Genomic DNA, 17858 nt, shown 5'->3' with positions numbered 1-17858 from the left:
TCTATTCTAGTAGACCTCAATAATGGAATTATGATCAGTGGAAATGGCCATGACATGGGACCTTTAAGTTCAAGGTTTCAAAGTCGTAGTCCATAAAGCAGTTGATGCATCAAGCTGACCAAATTCACTTCTTTTATAAGGTCTATGGCATGAGTATTCAGGGGGTCAGTGACCCCTAGTGAATCTACTTCAGGGGGGGCAAACAAATATCAGTGGTTTCTATCACTAATCTTTTCTTACACATTTTTCTAACGGATCCTTGTGCAATCAAGTGAGCTGTGTTCACTAATAAATCTGTGTGCTACACGGATCTATAACAGAGGAATATAGTAAGCTGCTATTATTATTACAATAACTCTGTGCCATGGATTGTTTGGCACTTAAGGACACCTCAAAACATATGGTAGACCTAGTATATTTCGCAACTAAATTATGTATGTATTCATTGGTGATCAAATAATATTGAAAGATATTGTGTGCCAAGAAAATAGATACAAAATATTCCAAATGTTTCGAGATGACTCTTTAATGATGTCACAGCAGCAGCTGATCATCAGTGTGAAAGTAAAACAAATGAAGCTCAGGAACAATGTTACCATTTATTTGTATTGGAGAAGCTCAGACAGACTCTGTTTAGAGTTTGAAGCTAATTACTGTTGATCACATTTCCGTGTTCGTCCACTTCCTGCGTGATGGTCACCACCCTGGTGCTCGTGATGGTCTTGGTAGTGGTGACGGGGCTGGGAAAGAACATAATTCAGTTATTACAGCTTTATTTGTTACTTATTTATTTTTTCTTTAGCTCATGTTAGCCTGCAAACACGCTCAACTCAGCTGCACTTAGTGTGGACTGATAATAAGCTACTTTTAGCATGCTAACACCGAACTCAGCTACACTTTGTGTTTACTGATAATAAGCTCATGTTAGCATGCTAACACTTATTTCAGATGACCAACAGTATGTTTCCTAATGATTAACTCACGTCAGCAATGCATGCCCACAGTAACCTCAGATGCACCCTGGTTGCGGTCGGATAATGAAAAAATCAGCTCCTAACGTCTAACCCTATCGTCTATTCCTTGACCTCTGAGTGAAACGTCACAGGGTTAAGGGATAGTGGATAGGAGAATTCAAAAGGACTTAGGAGAAGAGACTGCGGTAGTACTTTAGAGAATCCGACTGCAATTTCACTATCCGACGTGTTTATGATGCGCCAGGGGACGTCATAAATGTGCGTCTGCTGCTGTGGGGAAACTATGGAAACTACAGTTTTCTATACAGCGGACTACAACATGGATGTACACTGAACAAAAATATAAATGCAACACTTTTGTTTTTGCTCCCATTTTTCATGAGATGAACTCAAAGATCTAAAACATTTTCTATATACACAAAATAACCATTTCTCTCAAATATTGTTCACAAATCTGAAAAGCTCTGTGATCGTGAGCACTTCTCCTTTGCCGAGATAATCCATCCCACCTCACAGGTGTGGCATATCAAGATGCTGATTAGACAGCATGATTATTGCACAGGTGTGCCTTAGGCTGGCCACAATAAAAGGCCACTCTGAAACGAGTTTTGCTTTATTGGGGGGGTCTGGGGGGTCTGAAAACCAGTCAGTATCTGGTGTGACCACCATTTGCCTCACGCAGTGCAACACATCTCCTTCGCATAGAGTTAATCAGGTTGTTGATTGTGGCCTGTGGAATGTTGGTCCACTCCTCTTCAATGGCTGTGCGAAGTTGCTGGATATTGGCAGGAACTGGAACACGCTGTCGTATACGCCGATCCAGAGCTTCCCAAACATGCTCAATGGGTGACATGTCCGGTGAGTATGCTGGCCATGCAAGAACTGGGATGTTTTCAGCCTCCAGGAATTGTGTACAGATCCTTGCAACATGGGGCCGTGCATTATCATGCTGCAACATGATGTGATGGTCGTGGATGAATGGCACAACAATGGGCCTTAGGATCTCGTCACGGTATCTCTGTGCAAATAAAACAAATTTGAAACATAAGTGACTTTGATATTATGTTTAAAAAATGTAAACGTGAAAGAAACATCTTAAAAATGAAAGACCTGAACTACTATGAAAGAACGAAACAAAATAATAAAATATAAAAGTGAAAAAACTAAACAAATAGTTTATAAACTTTAAACAGGAAGTCCTGGTGGTGTAAAATGAGCTCTCACCTTGGTTTGGAACCAGGACTCCAGGTCTTTGCGGTTCTTTGACGCCCCGGTCTCGTAGTGTTCTCTGATTTGGGCGATGACGGTGGACAGGTCCTCCTGAGGAGCGGCGTCCACCTCCACGTTCACCTGACCTCTAATCTGCTGCCACTGAACCAGCAGGTCCTGCAGGAAAACGGCAATTTAGACTTGTGTCTTTTAACATTTTAAATGCTATTTCTGTGTCGCTTCAGGGTCTCACCTCCTCGGCATTCAGAGCATCGATCTGCATCTCAATGTCGGCGCGGCTCAGGGTCAGCCCATCCAGGACCTTCCTCAGCCCGGTGATGTCGGCCTCCACCGATTGCCACATGGCCAGCTCGTTCTCATACCTGCAGCACAGCAGAGTTTAACATTCAAACAGATTAAATCAGGTTGTATTATGCTTAGTGTTGAAGGAAAAATAGTCTCTCACTCACTTCATCTTGAAGTCCTCGGCGGCCAGCAGGGCGTTATCGATGGCGAGGACAAGGGTGGCGTTTCCACGAGCAGCGAAGTTTATCTGAAAGATCCAAAAGAAAGACGGACATCCCGGGGGAAAGCAGAAGCCAAGAAGGGGGACTCGGGCTGACGGCCTGGGGGCAAGGCAGAGTTCATGGTGGGGCGAAGGCCACAGCTGGCGAACTCAGAGGGCCGGGCATGAGGGCGAAGGCAGCGGCTGGAAGAGTCAGTGGGCCGGGCTCGAGGGCGAAGGCTGCGGCTGGGGAACTCAGGGGGCCGTGCACAAGGACGGACAAGAAGGCGACGACGGGACTGCTCCGGAGGACGGGCAGCGCCGGGACAGCTCCGGAGGACGGGCAGGAAGACGGCATAGGCCGCGATGGGACCCCTCCATTGTCAGCTGGATCGCCAGAGCACTGGGATCGGGAGAAGGAGCTGGTGGAACCCCTGGCGGGTCAGGCGTAGACGGGACCCTGGACGGAACATGGGCTGGTGTCAGTGGGACCCTCGACGGAGCAAGGGCTGGTGTTGGCAGGAAACCCGGCGGAGCAGGTGTCGGCGGGACCCCCAACAGGACAGGATATGGTGTTGGCAGGAAACCCGGCGGAGCAGGTGTCGGCTAGACCCCCAATGCAACAGGTGTTGGCGGGACCCCCGGCCGGACAGGTGTTGGCGGAACCCCCAACAGGTCTGGGCAGAGAGTTGGCAGGACTCCCAATGGAACCCCCAACAGAACAGGACATGGGGTTGGGAGGACCCCCGGCAGAACAGTAGTCGGCGGGACCCCCAACGGCACAGGGCATTGAGTAGGGACTTGAGTAGGGAATTGAGTAGGGAGTAGAGAAGGGACTTGAGTAGGGACTGGGGAGCGGACTTGGGATGGGACTTGAGAGGGAACTCGAGAGGGAACTTGAGAGGGAACTTGAGAGGGAACTCGAGAGGAGACTCGAGAGGGGACTCGAGAAGGGACTTGAGAGGGGACTTGAGAGGGAACTCGAGAGGTGACTTGAGAGGGGACTCGAGAAGAGACTCGAGAGGAGACTTGAGAGGTGACTTGAGAGGGGACTTGAGAGAGAACTCGAGAGGTGACTTGAGAGGGGACTCGTGAGGGAACTTGAGAGGAAACTTGAGAGGGGACTCGAGAGGGGACCTGAGAAGGGACTTGGAAAGGGACTCAAGAGGGGACTTGTGTCGGTCGGTACGCCGACAGGACACAGGGAGCTGGCGTCGGCCGGAGAGCCAACAGGTGACGAGGGGCTGGAGTGGGCCGAACCACTGACATGACACGGGGTGCTAGGTGTCAGCCGGGGAGCCAGTACTGGAGCCGAAACTGGAGCCAGAACCATGGCTGCTGGGGCCAGGACTGAGGCTGGAACCATGGCTGTGTGGGCCTGCACTGGATCCCAAAGCATGGCTTCTGGGGCTCGGGTTGCTAGCCTGGACTTGCGACTCCTTCTCTTAGGAGCCTTTTGGAGGCTCCGTGGACCTCCAAAAGCCAGACGAGTACTTGAGAACGGATCCTGGACAGGAGCAGGAAATGGGGAAGAAGCAGGGGCTGACTCCAGACAGAACAAACCGAGACGTATGGTGTCAGGTAGGGGAGGCAGGGGGCTAGCATGCCGGGAATCACATGTCGAGAGAAAGTCCAAAATCCAGTCAGGTAAGAACTTCACTAAACATGGCTCCTCTGTTGCCACCTGGTGCGCCTCTGCCAGAGCATCCTCTTTCTCCTGAACACTGGACGCTCCCCTCCACCTACCATAGTAGCAAGCCAATGAAAAGGTAAAATTAAGTAAATCCACCTCAAATGGATCTGCTGGGCCCATTTTTAGTTAGTTCCTTCTGTCAGGGTAGAGCGAAGCAGACAGGACCCAAATGCAGATTCCACAGAAAATTCCTTTATTCCAAGGTCAAATGGAAACAAAACAGAACTTCTCCCCGTGAACACAGTCAAGACACACAATGAACTAACAATGACAGACAGAAAAAACAGAACTTAAATACACACACGACTAATCAAATAAACAAAAGACAGGTGAGGAGGGAGGAGAAAACACAGGGGCACAAGGTGAACACAATCGGGTAATCAGACAGGAGGGAACACAGACAGAAAGCAAAAGGCAAGACAGGGGGTGAACACTTTTCAAAATAAAGCAGGAAACCAAAGACAGAAAAAAACAAGACAAAACAAAGCACAGACAGATCGTGACAGACCAGTTTGTCTGTTCTGACCGCAGAACAAACTTCATCGGGGCCTGCAAAAAGCTTAAGATAAAATCTGAGGACCCTGGACTGACAAATTACCTTCAAGGTCAAGGCAGCACTTGGATGTTCAACCCTCCCCACGCCCTCACACATGGGTGGAGTGTGGAAGCGGTTGATGTTGCTCGTAGGATACTGAACTGCTAAAAACAAACACCTTTCATCTGTCCCATGACGTTCTGAACACTCATGTCCGAAGTAATGGCCATCATGAATGCCAGACCTCTAGTCCCAGTGTCGTCCGATCCAGATATGACTGCTGTCCTCACGCCTGCCATGCTCTTAACGCAGAAAGCCGAGACCATGTCACCACCTCCAGGACAGTATGATCTCAAAGACCTCTACAACAAACAGTGGAAGCATCTCCAGTCACTGGCTGATGCATTCTGGAAACGCTGGTGTCAAGAATACTTGGTGACTCTTCAACCAAGACGAAAGTGGCATGTTGACAAACAAAACCTGAAAAAGGGAGATGTGGTGCTTTTGAGAGACCCACAGGTCCATCGGAACCAATGGCCTGTTGGAGTGGTAGTGAACACCATTCCAAGTCAAGACAAGAAAGTTCGTAAAGTGAACATTAAGGTGGTCAGGGAGGGGACTCAGAAAGTGTACTCTAAACCTGTCTCTGAAGTTGTTTTGCTTTTGAAAGGAGAATAGTGTTATAATGCATTATATCAGGTGGGGAGTGTGTTGCCCTGTTGTTTAGGTCAAAAGGACACCTAGTGGGTAAAAAGGGTAATTACAGTGCTTTGAGTTATGTATTGTACTTTCAGTGTTGCCGTAGTTATGCAGAATTCTTACATGTATTCAGACGCACGTTTCTACACTGCATTGCTGTCTAAGAAATATCAGGAAAGTTTTAAGATGTTGAACTCTTTTGTTAAACGTACTTCACCCTATCGTCAGTCAGCTGTTTTCAGCCTGTAAGAGAAGCAAACAGAAGTTAAACAGGAGTTACAGAGATAAAGAGCCTTCATCTAAGGTGCAAAGAAATATTTTAAAACTAAAAGCTGTTGTGAGCAGGTAGTAAGCGAGGCACCGTTTGTAAATGAGGAAACAGTTCAGAGTGTCTGCTCCTCCTCCTGGAATGAGTCAGAGTTTGATGAGCCCTCCCTCTTCTTCCTGCTCTCAGACACAGCCAGCTCCACTCTGCGTTTCCTGGCTCCTCTCCTTTAGATCCACACTGAGGAGGAAGGGTGTAATCAACATGTGGGTAAAGTAAGAGCTGATAGGCCACATTCACTGCACACACACATCCTGTTCAGATCACAGCTCACATAGTATCAGGTTTCAGGAAGTGAAACTCAGACACTCTCTGCTACTGAGAGGAGAAATGGCGCAGAAAGGAGTTCAGCTGGACCGGGAAACCTTCTCTTGTTCGATCTGTCTGGATCTACTGAAGGATCCGGTGGCTACTCCCTGTGGACACAGCTACTGCATGAAGTGTATTAAAGCCCACTGGGACGGAGAGGATGAGAAGGAGATCCACAGCTGCCCTCAGTGCAGGCAGAGCTTCACACCGAGGCCTGTCCTGCTGAAAAACACCATGTTAGCAGCTTTAGTGGAGCAGCTGAAGAAGACTGGACTCCAAGCTGCTCCTGCTGATCTCTGCTATGCTGGAGCTGAAGACGTGGCCTGTGATGTCTGCACTGGGAGGAAACTGAGAGCCTGTAAGTCCTGCCTCGTGTGTCTGGCCTCTTATTGTGACAAACACCTCCAGCCTCATTATGACGTAGCTCCATTAAAGAAACACAAGCTGGTGGAGCCCTCCAAGAAGCTCCAGGAGAACATCTGCTCTCGTCATGATGAGGTTATGAAGATGTTCTGCCGCACTGATCAGCAGTGTATCTGTTATCTCTGCTCTGTGGACGAACACAAAGGCCACGACACGGTGTCAGCTGCAGCAGAGAGGACTGAGAGGCAGAGAGAGCTGGAGGGGAGTCGACTCAACATCCAGCAGAGAATCCACGATAGAGAGAAGGAGGTGAAGCGGCTTCAGCGGGAGGTGCAGGCCGTCAATGGCTCTGCTGATAAAGCAGTGGAGGACAGTGAGAAGACGTTCACTGAGCTGATCCGTCTCATGGAGAAGAGAAGCTCTGATGTGAAGCAGCAGGTCAGATCCCAGCAGAAGAGAGAAGTGAGTCGAGTCAGAGAGCTTCAGGAGAAGCTGGAGCAGGAGATGGCTGAGCTGAAGAGGAGAGACGCTGAGCTGAAGCTGCTGTCTCACACAGAGGACCACAACCAGTTTCTGCTCAGCTACCCCTCACTGCCAGCCCTCAGTGAAGCTACTCACTCCTCCAGCACCAACATCCGTCCTCTGAGCTACTTTGAGGACGTGACGGCGGCCCTGTCAGCAGTCAGAGACAAACTACAGGACGTCCTGAGAGAGGAATGGACAAACGTCTCACCGACTGAAGTGAATGTTTTACTGTCAGCAGCAGAGCCCGCCACCAGAGCTGGGTTCTTAGAATATTCACAGGAGATCACTCTGGATCCAAACACAGCATACACACAGCTGGTATTATCTGAGGGGGGCAGAAGAGCAACATACATGAAAAGACCACAGTCTTATTCTAGTCATCCAGACAGATTCACTGGATGGCCTCAGGTCCTGAGTAGAGAGAGTCTGACTGGACGTTGTTACTGGGAGGTGGAGCGGAGAGCGGCAGTAATTTATGTAGCAGTCGCATACAAGAATATCAGCAGAGCAGGAGGTGGGGATGAATGTGGATTTGGATTCAATGACAAATCTTGGTCCTTATTTTGTTTCCATAACAGTTATTCATTTCGTCACAACAACATCAAAACTCACATCTCAGGTCCTCCGTCCTCCAGAGTAGGAGTGTACCTGGATCACAGAGCAGGTGTTCTGTCCTTCTACAGCATCATCTCTGAAACCATGACTCTCCTCCACAGAGTCCAGACCACATTCACTCGGCCGCTACATGCTGGAGTTTGGCTTGGTTTTGATCATGGAGCCACAGCTGAGTTTTGTAAACTGAAATAGCCTGAAGTCATTTGAGGAACTCTTCTACTTCTTAAACTCATTGTGTCCATCATTGTTGCTGAGAGCTGAGTGTTCATGTCTTCACTGCACAGAGATCAGCTGTCAATCAAACATTATGGGATGTGCCAGAGCCATTTAATAGAAGAGTTACGACATCTCCGTTCACTCCAATGGACCACTTTTTTACAGCAATGGCGGATCGTGGAGCCTCTCAATCGTTCCCCGGAAGTTAGCACCAAGGCTGGCAGAGCTGTGGAGTTGCAGCATAATACACCGTTCGTGACGGACTTTTAAAGGTAAGAAGAAGTTTAAAGATGTATATTGCGGATATTATCAGTACATCTGATTCAAATGAACATGTGTATTAAAGGATGTCAGTGGATTATCCCTAAATTAGTAGATTTAGGGAACGTTTACAGATAACAGATTAAACTAGCATACCGAAGCAAGTTAGCAACACATGTTGAACAGCCTTTTAATTGTAAATTCCGTTCTCTCTATGTCATTTCGTCCAACATGTTGAATTAGAGAAGAGGGGCTTCTAAACGGGATTGTATGTGGGGGTGGAGGGAGTTAAATATTAGATAAATATAACTTTGGTGCGTGTAAGAGTGAGTGTTTTTAGCAGAGCCATATTGTGTCCTTGTGATTATGTATAATGTTGCAGCCCAGCTGATTCTGGATTGATGGCAAAGGGAGAGGGACTTAAGTGCCTCCCCAAGGCAATAGGTGTGCTATATAGGTGTGTATAACCCTTTCTCCTGTCTGTTGCTCCCTCTCTCAGCACAAGAACCAGAGGGGGATTCAATGGAGCCTGAATACCTGCACTGAGACCCTCACCCTGCACCCTGAGTCTCAACTCTGTGTTTTTCAAGCCTTTCCCTTTTTTTTTGTTTAAACAAAACATTAAGCTCTCCCAATGGTGTGGTTTTCGTTTTGTGAAAAAGTGCAAATGCAGTGTTTGTATATAAATCACATATTTTGTTGCTGTTGGTCGTGAAATTGCTCCTGCTGACTTGAGCCAGCCATTTTTTCCTCCGCTCTGTGTCAGTGGGGAAGCCGTACATTCGTACTCCTTTCTCTGAGCGATTTGAGCATCCCCAGGCAGCACAGCAAACCATGGTGGCGACTTGGAGGCAGCACAGCAAACCAGGACAACACGGAGGAAAAGGCACCGACAAACTGCATGATATGCTCTTCTATGTTTATTGAATTCCATGTATTTGCAATGGATGTTCCTAAAGCAACACATTTAACATCATCATCATCATCATCATCATCATCATCATCATCATCATCATCATCATCATCATCATCATCATCATCATATCCTGTCCTTTCTGAAAGCCATAAAGACGACATTAGTCATTTAGATAACTTGTGTCCTCAATTACCAGGGGATTACTGAAACTACCATGAATTTAAGAAAATGGTAGAAATGAATCCAATCTGAATTTTAAAGCATTACTTTAGATCCCCTCCCTCTAAATGTATCAAAAAACATTAGAAAGTGATCCTCCTGACTACCATACAAGTTTAAGAAGATAATATTGGTTTGAAAGAATTCAAAGCTATAAATAAACAGCAACAGGCTCTTTAACCAAGGCACTGTTAGTAACATGTAAACTAGTTGTTCACACTAATCCTAATATTATCACTTAATATTAGCAAATTCGATTTTATTTTTTAAAACATATTGATGTAAATACATACACATATCGATTTGTTGTATAAATATTGCAAATCAAAACCTTTATTCACTAATAATTACCAAAAATCGTAGTTCTATCTCCTGTTATCAATGCATTCACATTGCCCGCCATGAACTTCCGGGGAACGATCCTCGTCTACATGAACCACGTGACGATAACCGTTTTTGGACTTCCGGTGTCGTAACTCTTCTATTAAATAGCTCTGGGATGCTGGAGTTTCTTCAGGCGGCGCTCCTTCCTGTGTCTGTGTAGCCACGGAGGCTGTCACTGCTCAGGAGGGTTGCTGTTAACCTCAACTCATATTTCTCTGCATGAACATGAAAACTTTGCTCTCAATATTTGTTATCACTACTATGTAAAAAAAAACGTTTTTTATAAAGACATTTATAATTACATGTATTATTTTGACGGATTAAATATTATTGTTGCTTAAGTAACAAATGAGGAATGCAGATGTTTTAAAATGTAGTTAATCATAAAGTGTTTATTTTAAATGATATTACTTACTGTCAGGATCAATAAGTCTCCTGTCAATATTCAAGAGTCTTTGTATGGGATTTTTTAATATTATTATAATTTCTTATTGCAGACTTACTGTGGTTGTTGTTGTACACATTAACTACTATGATGTTTTAGAAAACTGTAAATATCATGATAATAATCAAGTAAATCATTTCTTATTCTGTTTTAAATAGCTGAGATCCTGATTGTGTGGATGAAGTGAATCTGATCATGAAATCATTGAACAAGAGTCATTGAACAGACTTCACTGGTATGTGTGATCAAATTAAATGTTTAGATATGAATGAAGGTTTTGGATTTTTCAAAAATAAACAAAGGATGTTTTAATATTTCCACGGTGCCATACAACACTGATGAAACTCACAGTTGCTTTGTACACATAAAACATATATGCTGAGTGATATGGTATAATGCAGTACTGTAGGCTACTTATTATCTATACACAGTGTCTACATTTCGTCCACATTTATCAACTACAATATTAAAATGCTCTTATATGTAAAACAGGATAAAACAATAACCATAATAATACCGTGAAAACACACATTCTGCATATGGAGTCGTTGTACTTGAAGTGCACCTAGCTGAAAGTACTTCTGTAAATTGTACTATTATGAAACGGGTCATTATGCAGAATGAGTACTTTTACTTTTGTACTTTAAGTACATCTTCATAGTGTTTGTAATTGTTCTTAAGTAAAGGATCTGAGTACTTCTTCCAACACTGCCAGAGAGGTCGTGCTTTGATTGACAGGTGTGCTTGCTCCTCAGTGTCCAAACTCATTTTGACGAATAGCTCGACGCACACAGCTTCACAAACTGCAGCGGTGTGAAATGAGCTTTAATTACTGCCAGTTATTACAGCTCTGACGGGGTTTGTGCTTTGTTTCGCTCAAGAGGAGGCGTGTGGTTTGTAGAGGAGCTGAATATGTTGCTGAAGGTGAACATCTTTGTAGGAATACATTCATCATGTATCCCTTTAAAATGATCCAAGGCAACATGTTCTGTTTCATTTCAGGAGAATCATGTGTATTGAAAATCCCTAATTTGTGGAGGTCGAGTCGTTTCCCTGTCCAAACAAAGTGTAACATAACATTTTAAAACAAATGGCACACAATTAATATGGAGCATTCTCAAGCATAATAATTTACATTACATTTTAAATGTTTAATGATAAACATAACAAGAAATAATGCAATACAGTACAAAGACAATGCTCACAAGAAAAAAGGACAAGGTGTGGGGAGGTATTACAGTGTTAAATCATTTAAAGCATAGTCCAATTTAACCATAGGAGCACATGCATGCAATACACTTTAAATATTATTTAGTTAGTAAAATCTTGTTTTGTCTTGCTGGCTCTGCTATGACTACCAAAACCACAGAAGCAGGTCAACCGGTCGGACTGCATACTAAAGCTCATGTCGAGAGTTTATAATAGCTCTCACTGACAGAAGGGTAGAAACTTGTCCACAGTGATATCATGTAAAATAAAACAACCTTAGTTTAGTTAACCTAGAGGCTGAATTTACGTAACCTGTCAGTGTGCTACTAAGCTATTAAAACAAAAAAGGGCCCTATTGTGCTTTTTGGAGTTTCCCCTTTCCTGTAGTAGTGTGTTATTTAGGTTTGTGTGCATGTAACTGGTCTACAAAGGCTAAAATCTCAAAGTTCCACTCCCCCCCCCCCACCCCCCCCGCCAGAAACACCTCCATTTGAGTCCTTTGTTTACTTCTGTAACATAGCGACATTACTGTGTAACGCTTCTATTGGCTAGCGCTCAAACATTACTGTTAAGCATATTTGAATAATAACAAAGTCATGTTTCAGTTCATGTGTATGACATCATCAGAATGTGCCTGAAACGTGGTGATGCTAATGAGCATGCGCAGATACAATAAACGGCCCGTACACCAGGCCAAACTCTGAGCGATGTGGTCGTGTGAACCATCAGATCCTCCTTCGCACTCTCCAAGAACTTGGAGTTTCAGGCTCTGCACTTTCCCTCCTCACCTCATACCTCAAAGACCGTACCTACAGGGTAACTTGGAGAGGGTCCGAGTCCGACCCTTGTCAATTAACTACAGGGGTCCCTCAGGGCTCTGTTCTTGGTCCCCTCCTCTTCTCCCTGTACACAAACTCGCTCGGATCTGTCATTAGCCCGCATGGTTTTTCATACCACTGCTACGCTGACGACACCCAACTAATTCTGTCCTTTCCCCGCTTAGAGACCCAGGTCGTCGCACGCATCTCTGCTTGTTTAGCTGACATCTCTCAGTGGATGTCCACTCATCATCTCAAGCTCAACCTTGACAAAACTGAAGTGCTTTTCCTTCCGGGAAAAGATTGTCCCACTCTTGACCTGACTATCAACATCGGCACCTCTGTTGTTTCCCCGACCCAGACTGCAAGGAATCTGGGAGTGATCCTAGATAACAACCTGTCCTTCACTGCAAACATCGTTGCTGCAGATACACGCTTTACAACATCAGGAAGATACGTCCCCAGCAGACCCAGAAAGCGACGCAGGTTCTGGTCCAGGCTCTCGTCACCTCATGCCTAGACTACTGCAACTCCCTCCTGGCTGGTCTACATGCATGTGCCATCCGACCTCTGCAGCTCATTCAGAATGCAGCGGCTCGTCTGGTCTTCAACCTTCCTAGATTTTCCCACACCACGCCGCTCCTCCGCTCCCTCCACTGGCTTCCGGTAACTGCTAGAATCCACTTCAAGACAATGGTACTTGCGTACCATGCTGCGAATCGATCTGGCCCTTCCTACATCCAGGACATGGTTAAACTGTACACCCCAGCGCGTGCTCTACGCTCTGCATCAGCCAAACGACTCACGGCACCCTCGCTGCGAGGGGGACCCAAGTTCTCATCAGCAAAAACACGTGGGTTTGCTATCCTGGCTCCAAAATGGTGGAATGAGCTCCCCATTGACATCAGGACGGCAGAAAGCGTACACACCTTCCGGCGCAGACTGAAAACTCATCTCTTTCGACTCCACCTCGAGCGATAGAATTACTAACAAAGAACTGCTAACAGAGCACTTATATACTAATAAAGGACTGGCTTATCTATAGCCAGTTGAGTAGCACTTGAAATACTTGGCTCTATGAAATCTGATGTACTTATATGATTCTGTTTTCTTCAAGGTTGTGTCTTCCTGGTCGAATTTACTTATTGTAAGTCGCTTTGGATAAAAGCGTCAGCTAAATGCAATGTAATGTAATGTGTGTTTTTTCTGTCCGTTAGCATACTTACAAACTACTTTGGCTGACTGCAAACGTGGAGACTTCTGCTGAATATAATGTCTTACGCAACAGGTTATGGGCCCAGTCAAGGAGGCCAAAGGTGGTTTAAGTTGTTATTCGACGGTGACGAGAACAACTTTTTTTTTGGCGCACATGGAACTGCGCGGCCTCAGTGAAGTTATCCTGGAAGAGCCAGCGATAGACTACAACGACGAACAAGCACTTGAAGAAGACGCAACAAAGAATGCAGAAGCATATGCTGAATTAGTGCAGTGTCTAGATAATAAGAGTTTATCACTCACAATGAGAGACGCGAAACGAGATGGAAGAAAAGCGTTGGCAATACTCCGAGAGCACTACGCAGGAAAGGACAAACCACGAGTCGTGAGCCTGTACTGTGAACTCTCTTCTCTCCACAAAGCAAGCAACGAGACTGTTACTGATTATATTATCCGAGCGGAAACTATATTCACGTCTTTGAGAAGGGCCGAAGAAAATATCAGTGACGGGATGCAGATTGCCATGGTAGTGAAGGGGTTACCGGACTCATTCAACCCGTTTGTCGTGCACGTCACTCAAACCAACGACCGTCTAACGTTCGGTGAGTTCAAAGCTAAACTGCGGAGCTATGAGAGCACTGAAAAATATAGGACGAGTGACATGAATGCCGACGAGGACGGCGTTATGAGGACTAGCGGGGCGAGGACACAAAGACGTGGAAGAGGGAAGAAGATGGACTTAGCCGACACTGAATGCTACACATGCGGAAAGATGGGGCATATTGCTAGGACATGCCCTAACGAGATCCAAGCGAGGCGAGAGGGGCGACAGTGGGACACGTCACACCGAGGACGAGGCAGAGGGCTGGGCCGTGATCAGGTGAAGAAGGAAGACGGAGACACGGAGGATGATACTGGTGCATCATTATTTTTCAAAATAAGTGACTGTCAAAATCAAGTAGGAAATAAGAGAGGTCTTATGGTCGACTGTGGTGCCACGACACACATGATTAATGGCCCGGCAAAGTTTAAGACAATCGATAAGAGCTTTAGACCCGAGGACCATGTGATAGAGCTGGCAGATGGAACGAAAAAGACCGGGATGGCGAAGATGAGAGGAGAAGCCGAAGTTGTTCTGCTCGACAGCGAGGGACGGCAAGTGAAAACGAGGCTCAAATAAGGGCTTTACATCCCATCTTTTCCACAGGACATTTTCTCCGTGAAAGTAGCGAAGCTGAGCCAGCGGAGCTGAGGTCCGCTTCAAGGACGGTGATGATTGGCTGATTCATCAAAATGGTACCAAGTTTAAAATGGATGTGTATGGTAGGCTATATTACCTTAGCACAGTAGAGGATGAAAATACTGATGATGTGTGTAATGGTTGTCATGACATCCAGACATGGCATAGAATACTTGGTCATTGTAATTTTGAGGATGTGTCTAAACTTGAGAAAGTGGTTAAAGGTATGTCGATCAAAGGGAAACATGACATGTCTAACCATAACTGTGAAACATGTACGCAGGGAAAATGTACTCGAAGCAGAAACAGGTAGGCAGATGCAAAAGCTAAGACAATACTAGAGCTAGTACATACAGACCTATGCGGTCCAATAGAACCAGCAGATAAAGACGGGTACAGATATGCAATAGCATTTACTGACGATTATAGTGGGATGATTTTTTTCTACTTTATCAAAGTAAAGAGTGATACAGCAAAGATCTACTGAAAAATTCATAGCGGATACTGCTCCATATGGACACATTAAGTGCATAAGATCTGACAACGGTACTGAATTTACCGGGCATGAGTTTCAAACTTTACTTAGGACGAAAGGGATAAGGCACGAGACAAGTGCCCCATACTCACCTCGCCAGAACGGTACTGCTGAGAGAGGGTGGAGGACCTTATTTGAGATGTCACGACGTATGCTATTAGAGCAGTCTCAAATTGTGGTCCGCGGACCACTGGTGGTCCGTGAGCGCCCCCTAGTGGTCCGTGAGTATATTGGTAACATTTCACATTTTAAATTAATTAATTAATTAAAGTTTTTCGCACTCTCGCGGGAATATCTCCGCAATGGAGCGAGCTTAAGTTTCACTTTCGATTGCATAATATAGCCCAGATAAACACCTTCATTACACATGTTGCCACTTGTTTGTACCATTTTCAGGCAATTTGTAAAAAACGATGTGTTTTTGGACATTTGTGGAGTTAGGTGGTCTGCGAGTGTTTTTTTATTGGTTAAGTGGTCCTTGGTATGAAAAAGTTTGAGAAACACTGTATTAGAGAGTAATCTCCCAAAGCAGTTATGGACATATGCTGTACAAACAGCAGCACAGATACGTAACAGGTGTTACTGTAAGCGTCTAGAGCAGACACCATACCGTGTTTTTACTGGCAAAACACCCAACTCGTCCAACATGAACATATTTGGCTCTGAATGCTACGGGTATAAGCAGGATAAGAAGAAGCTATATTCTAGATGTGCAAAGGGTATTTTTGTAGGATACGACAAATATAGCCCAGCATTCCAAGTATTTTATCCTGAGACAGGGAAAGTCCTGAAACATAGGTTGGTCAAATGTATCGCAAAGAGTAGCGCAGATAGTCAGACTCAGACAAATCATAATATGGATGATGACACTTATGGAGAAACTATTCCCACAACACCAGTAGGGACAAAAATGGTGAACCAGAATCAGAGAGAGCCTAATGTGGGTGTACAGTCCTATGGTGAGGAGAATATAGAGGCTAGTCAGATCCAGACAGATGGTACTCAAAGAGAACAGGGAGAGAGTGCACGACGCTATCCCACTACACTGTAAAAAAAAACTCGTAAAAAAACGGTCAAAGTACTGGCAGCAGCAGCTGCCAAACAAAAACCCTTAAATTAAAGTAAAATACTTTAACTCAAATAAAGTGAATAAGCCATTAATTTACGGGAATTGTCCTTAAAGATTTTACAGGAAAATACTGTAATTTTACAGATGTATCTGCTCTTTTTACAGTCAATAACCTTTAATAAAAGTACAGCACTAATACTTCTACGGGCAAATACTCCAAATGTACAGATGTATCCTCCCTTTTTACAGTCAATAACCTTTAATAACAGTACAGCACTAAAACTTCTACGGGCAAAAAACCTGTAAAAAAACGGTCAAATTACTGCCAGCACCGGCTGCCAAACAAAAACCATAACATTAAAGTAAAAATACATTAACTGAAATAAAGTGCTAAAGCAATTGCTATACAGAAATTGTCCTTAAAGATTTTAGAGGAAACTTTCCTCTCTTTTCAAAATCCATTATCTTAAAATGTTACATTCAAATACCTTAAATAAAGTTCTGATGAGAAAAACAGTTTTTTGCATTTTTCTTATTAGATTTGTATGATCAAACACTAAAATAAATACAGAACCTAAAGTTCTACAGGGAGAATATATTTTACAGCTTTTTTCTAACATTTTCCAATCAAACAGGTTCAATAAAATGACATCACAAAATGTTCTGTAGGAAACAATTACTCTGAAAACTTAAAATATAAAAATATTTGTAGAATTATAGTTATTCTCAACCGAAAATAACATTGTCAATTTGAAGGAGCAGTGTGCAGGATTTAGTATGTCTAACAATGGTAGGTTCCAACCAATGGATAGCTTGTTCACTCACCATCCTATCCCAAGTTTGTAGGAGAATGAATATTGGCTGCAAAAAAATTGAGGCCCAATCATGTTTCCTCTGTCCATTCTGCGCTACTGTAGACGTGGCAGCGCAACCTAGAAGACAAAAAGATCAGAATCAGAAACGGGTTTATTGCCAGGTAGGTTCACACGTACGAGGAATTTGACTAGGTGTCGTTGTGCATACATACAAATAAAAAACAAAAATAAAAAAAGTACTATATTAAGAACACTGTAATAAAAATATAGTAAGAATGCAATAAAATAAAGCAGTAATTTACATCGAAATAGAATGCAATAAATTATAGAATATAAAATATGTGCAGTAAGCAATATTTAAACATAGCATTATTTACCATCATGTGATCTCCATTATGTAATGCATAGAGTCTGCGTTGTGGCTGAGGTAAAGTGTCAGTGGGGGGGGGGGCGGGCCTTGTTGAGGTGGCGAGAGGTTCTGGTCCTGATGGAGAGAGGTTTTGGTCCTGATGGAGGGAGGTTCTGGTCCTGATGGAGGGAGGTTCTAGTCCTGATGGAGAGAGGTTCTGGTCCTGATGGAGAGGTGTTGGTCCTGATGGAGAGAGGTTTTGGTCCTGATGGAGAGAGGTTCTGGTCCTGATGGAGAGGTGTTGGTCCTGATGGAGAGAGGTTTTGGTCCTGATGGAGAGGTGTTGGTCCTGATGGAGAGAGGTTTTGGTCCTGATGGAGAGAGGTTTTGGTCCTGATGGAGAGAGGTTTTGGTC

General features: G+C 44.5%; 2 protein-coding genes across 2 annotated transcripts in view; one reads left to right on the top strand and one right to left on the bottom strand.

The window, feature by feature from the left end:
* Window positions 1-646: 646 nt before the first annotated feature.
* Window positions 647-17858, bottom strand: part of LOC117462625 (keratin, type I cytoskeletal 13-like) — a 26914-nt gene continuing 9702 nt past the window's right edge. Inside the window, exons 3-7 of the mRNA XM_071206403.1 lie at window positions 2654-2736; window positions 2437-2566; window positions 2199-2360; window positions 1931-1992; window positions 647-740 (exon numbers count right to left, since the gene is read on the bottom strand). Of these exons, the coding sequence (XP_071062504.1) occupies window positions 647-740; window positions 1931-1992; window positions 2199-2360; window positions 2437-2566; window positions 2654-2736 (531 nt within the window). The remainder of the gene's footprint in view (window positions 741-1930; window positions 1993-2198; window positions 2361-2436; window positions 2567-2653; window positions 2737-17858) is intronic.
* On the top strand, window positions 5980-8125 carry LOC117462949 (tripartite motif-containing protein 16-like). Its single transcript, XM_034105321.2, has one exon. It carries the CDS (start codon window positions 6271-6273, stop codon window positions 7942-7944), a length of 1674 nt encoding a protein of 557 aa, XP_033961212.1. The 5' UTR covers window positions 5980-6270; the 3' UTR covers window positions 7945-8125.

This window comes from Pseudochaenichthys georgianus, chromosome 17 (assembly GCF_902827115.2).
Source record: "Pseudochaenichthys georgianus chromosome 17, fPseGeo1.2, whole genome shotgun sequence".
NCBI classification, from domain to species: Eukaryota; Metazoa; Chordata; class Actinopteri; order Perciformes; family Channichthyidae; genus Pseudochaenichthys; species Pseudochaenichthys georgianus.
The sequence above is the reverse complement of the archived record's forward strand: the minus strand, read 5'-3'. Positions and strand labels throughout refer to the sequence as shown.

Bases quoted from the DNA above. Each gene is read 5' to 3' on its own strand.
- LOC117462949 (XM_034105321.2), top strand. From the start codon at position 6,271: ATGGCGCAGAAAGGAGTTCAGCTGGACCGGGAAACCTTCTCTTGTTCG.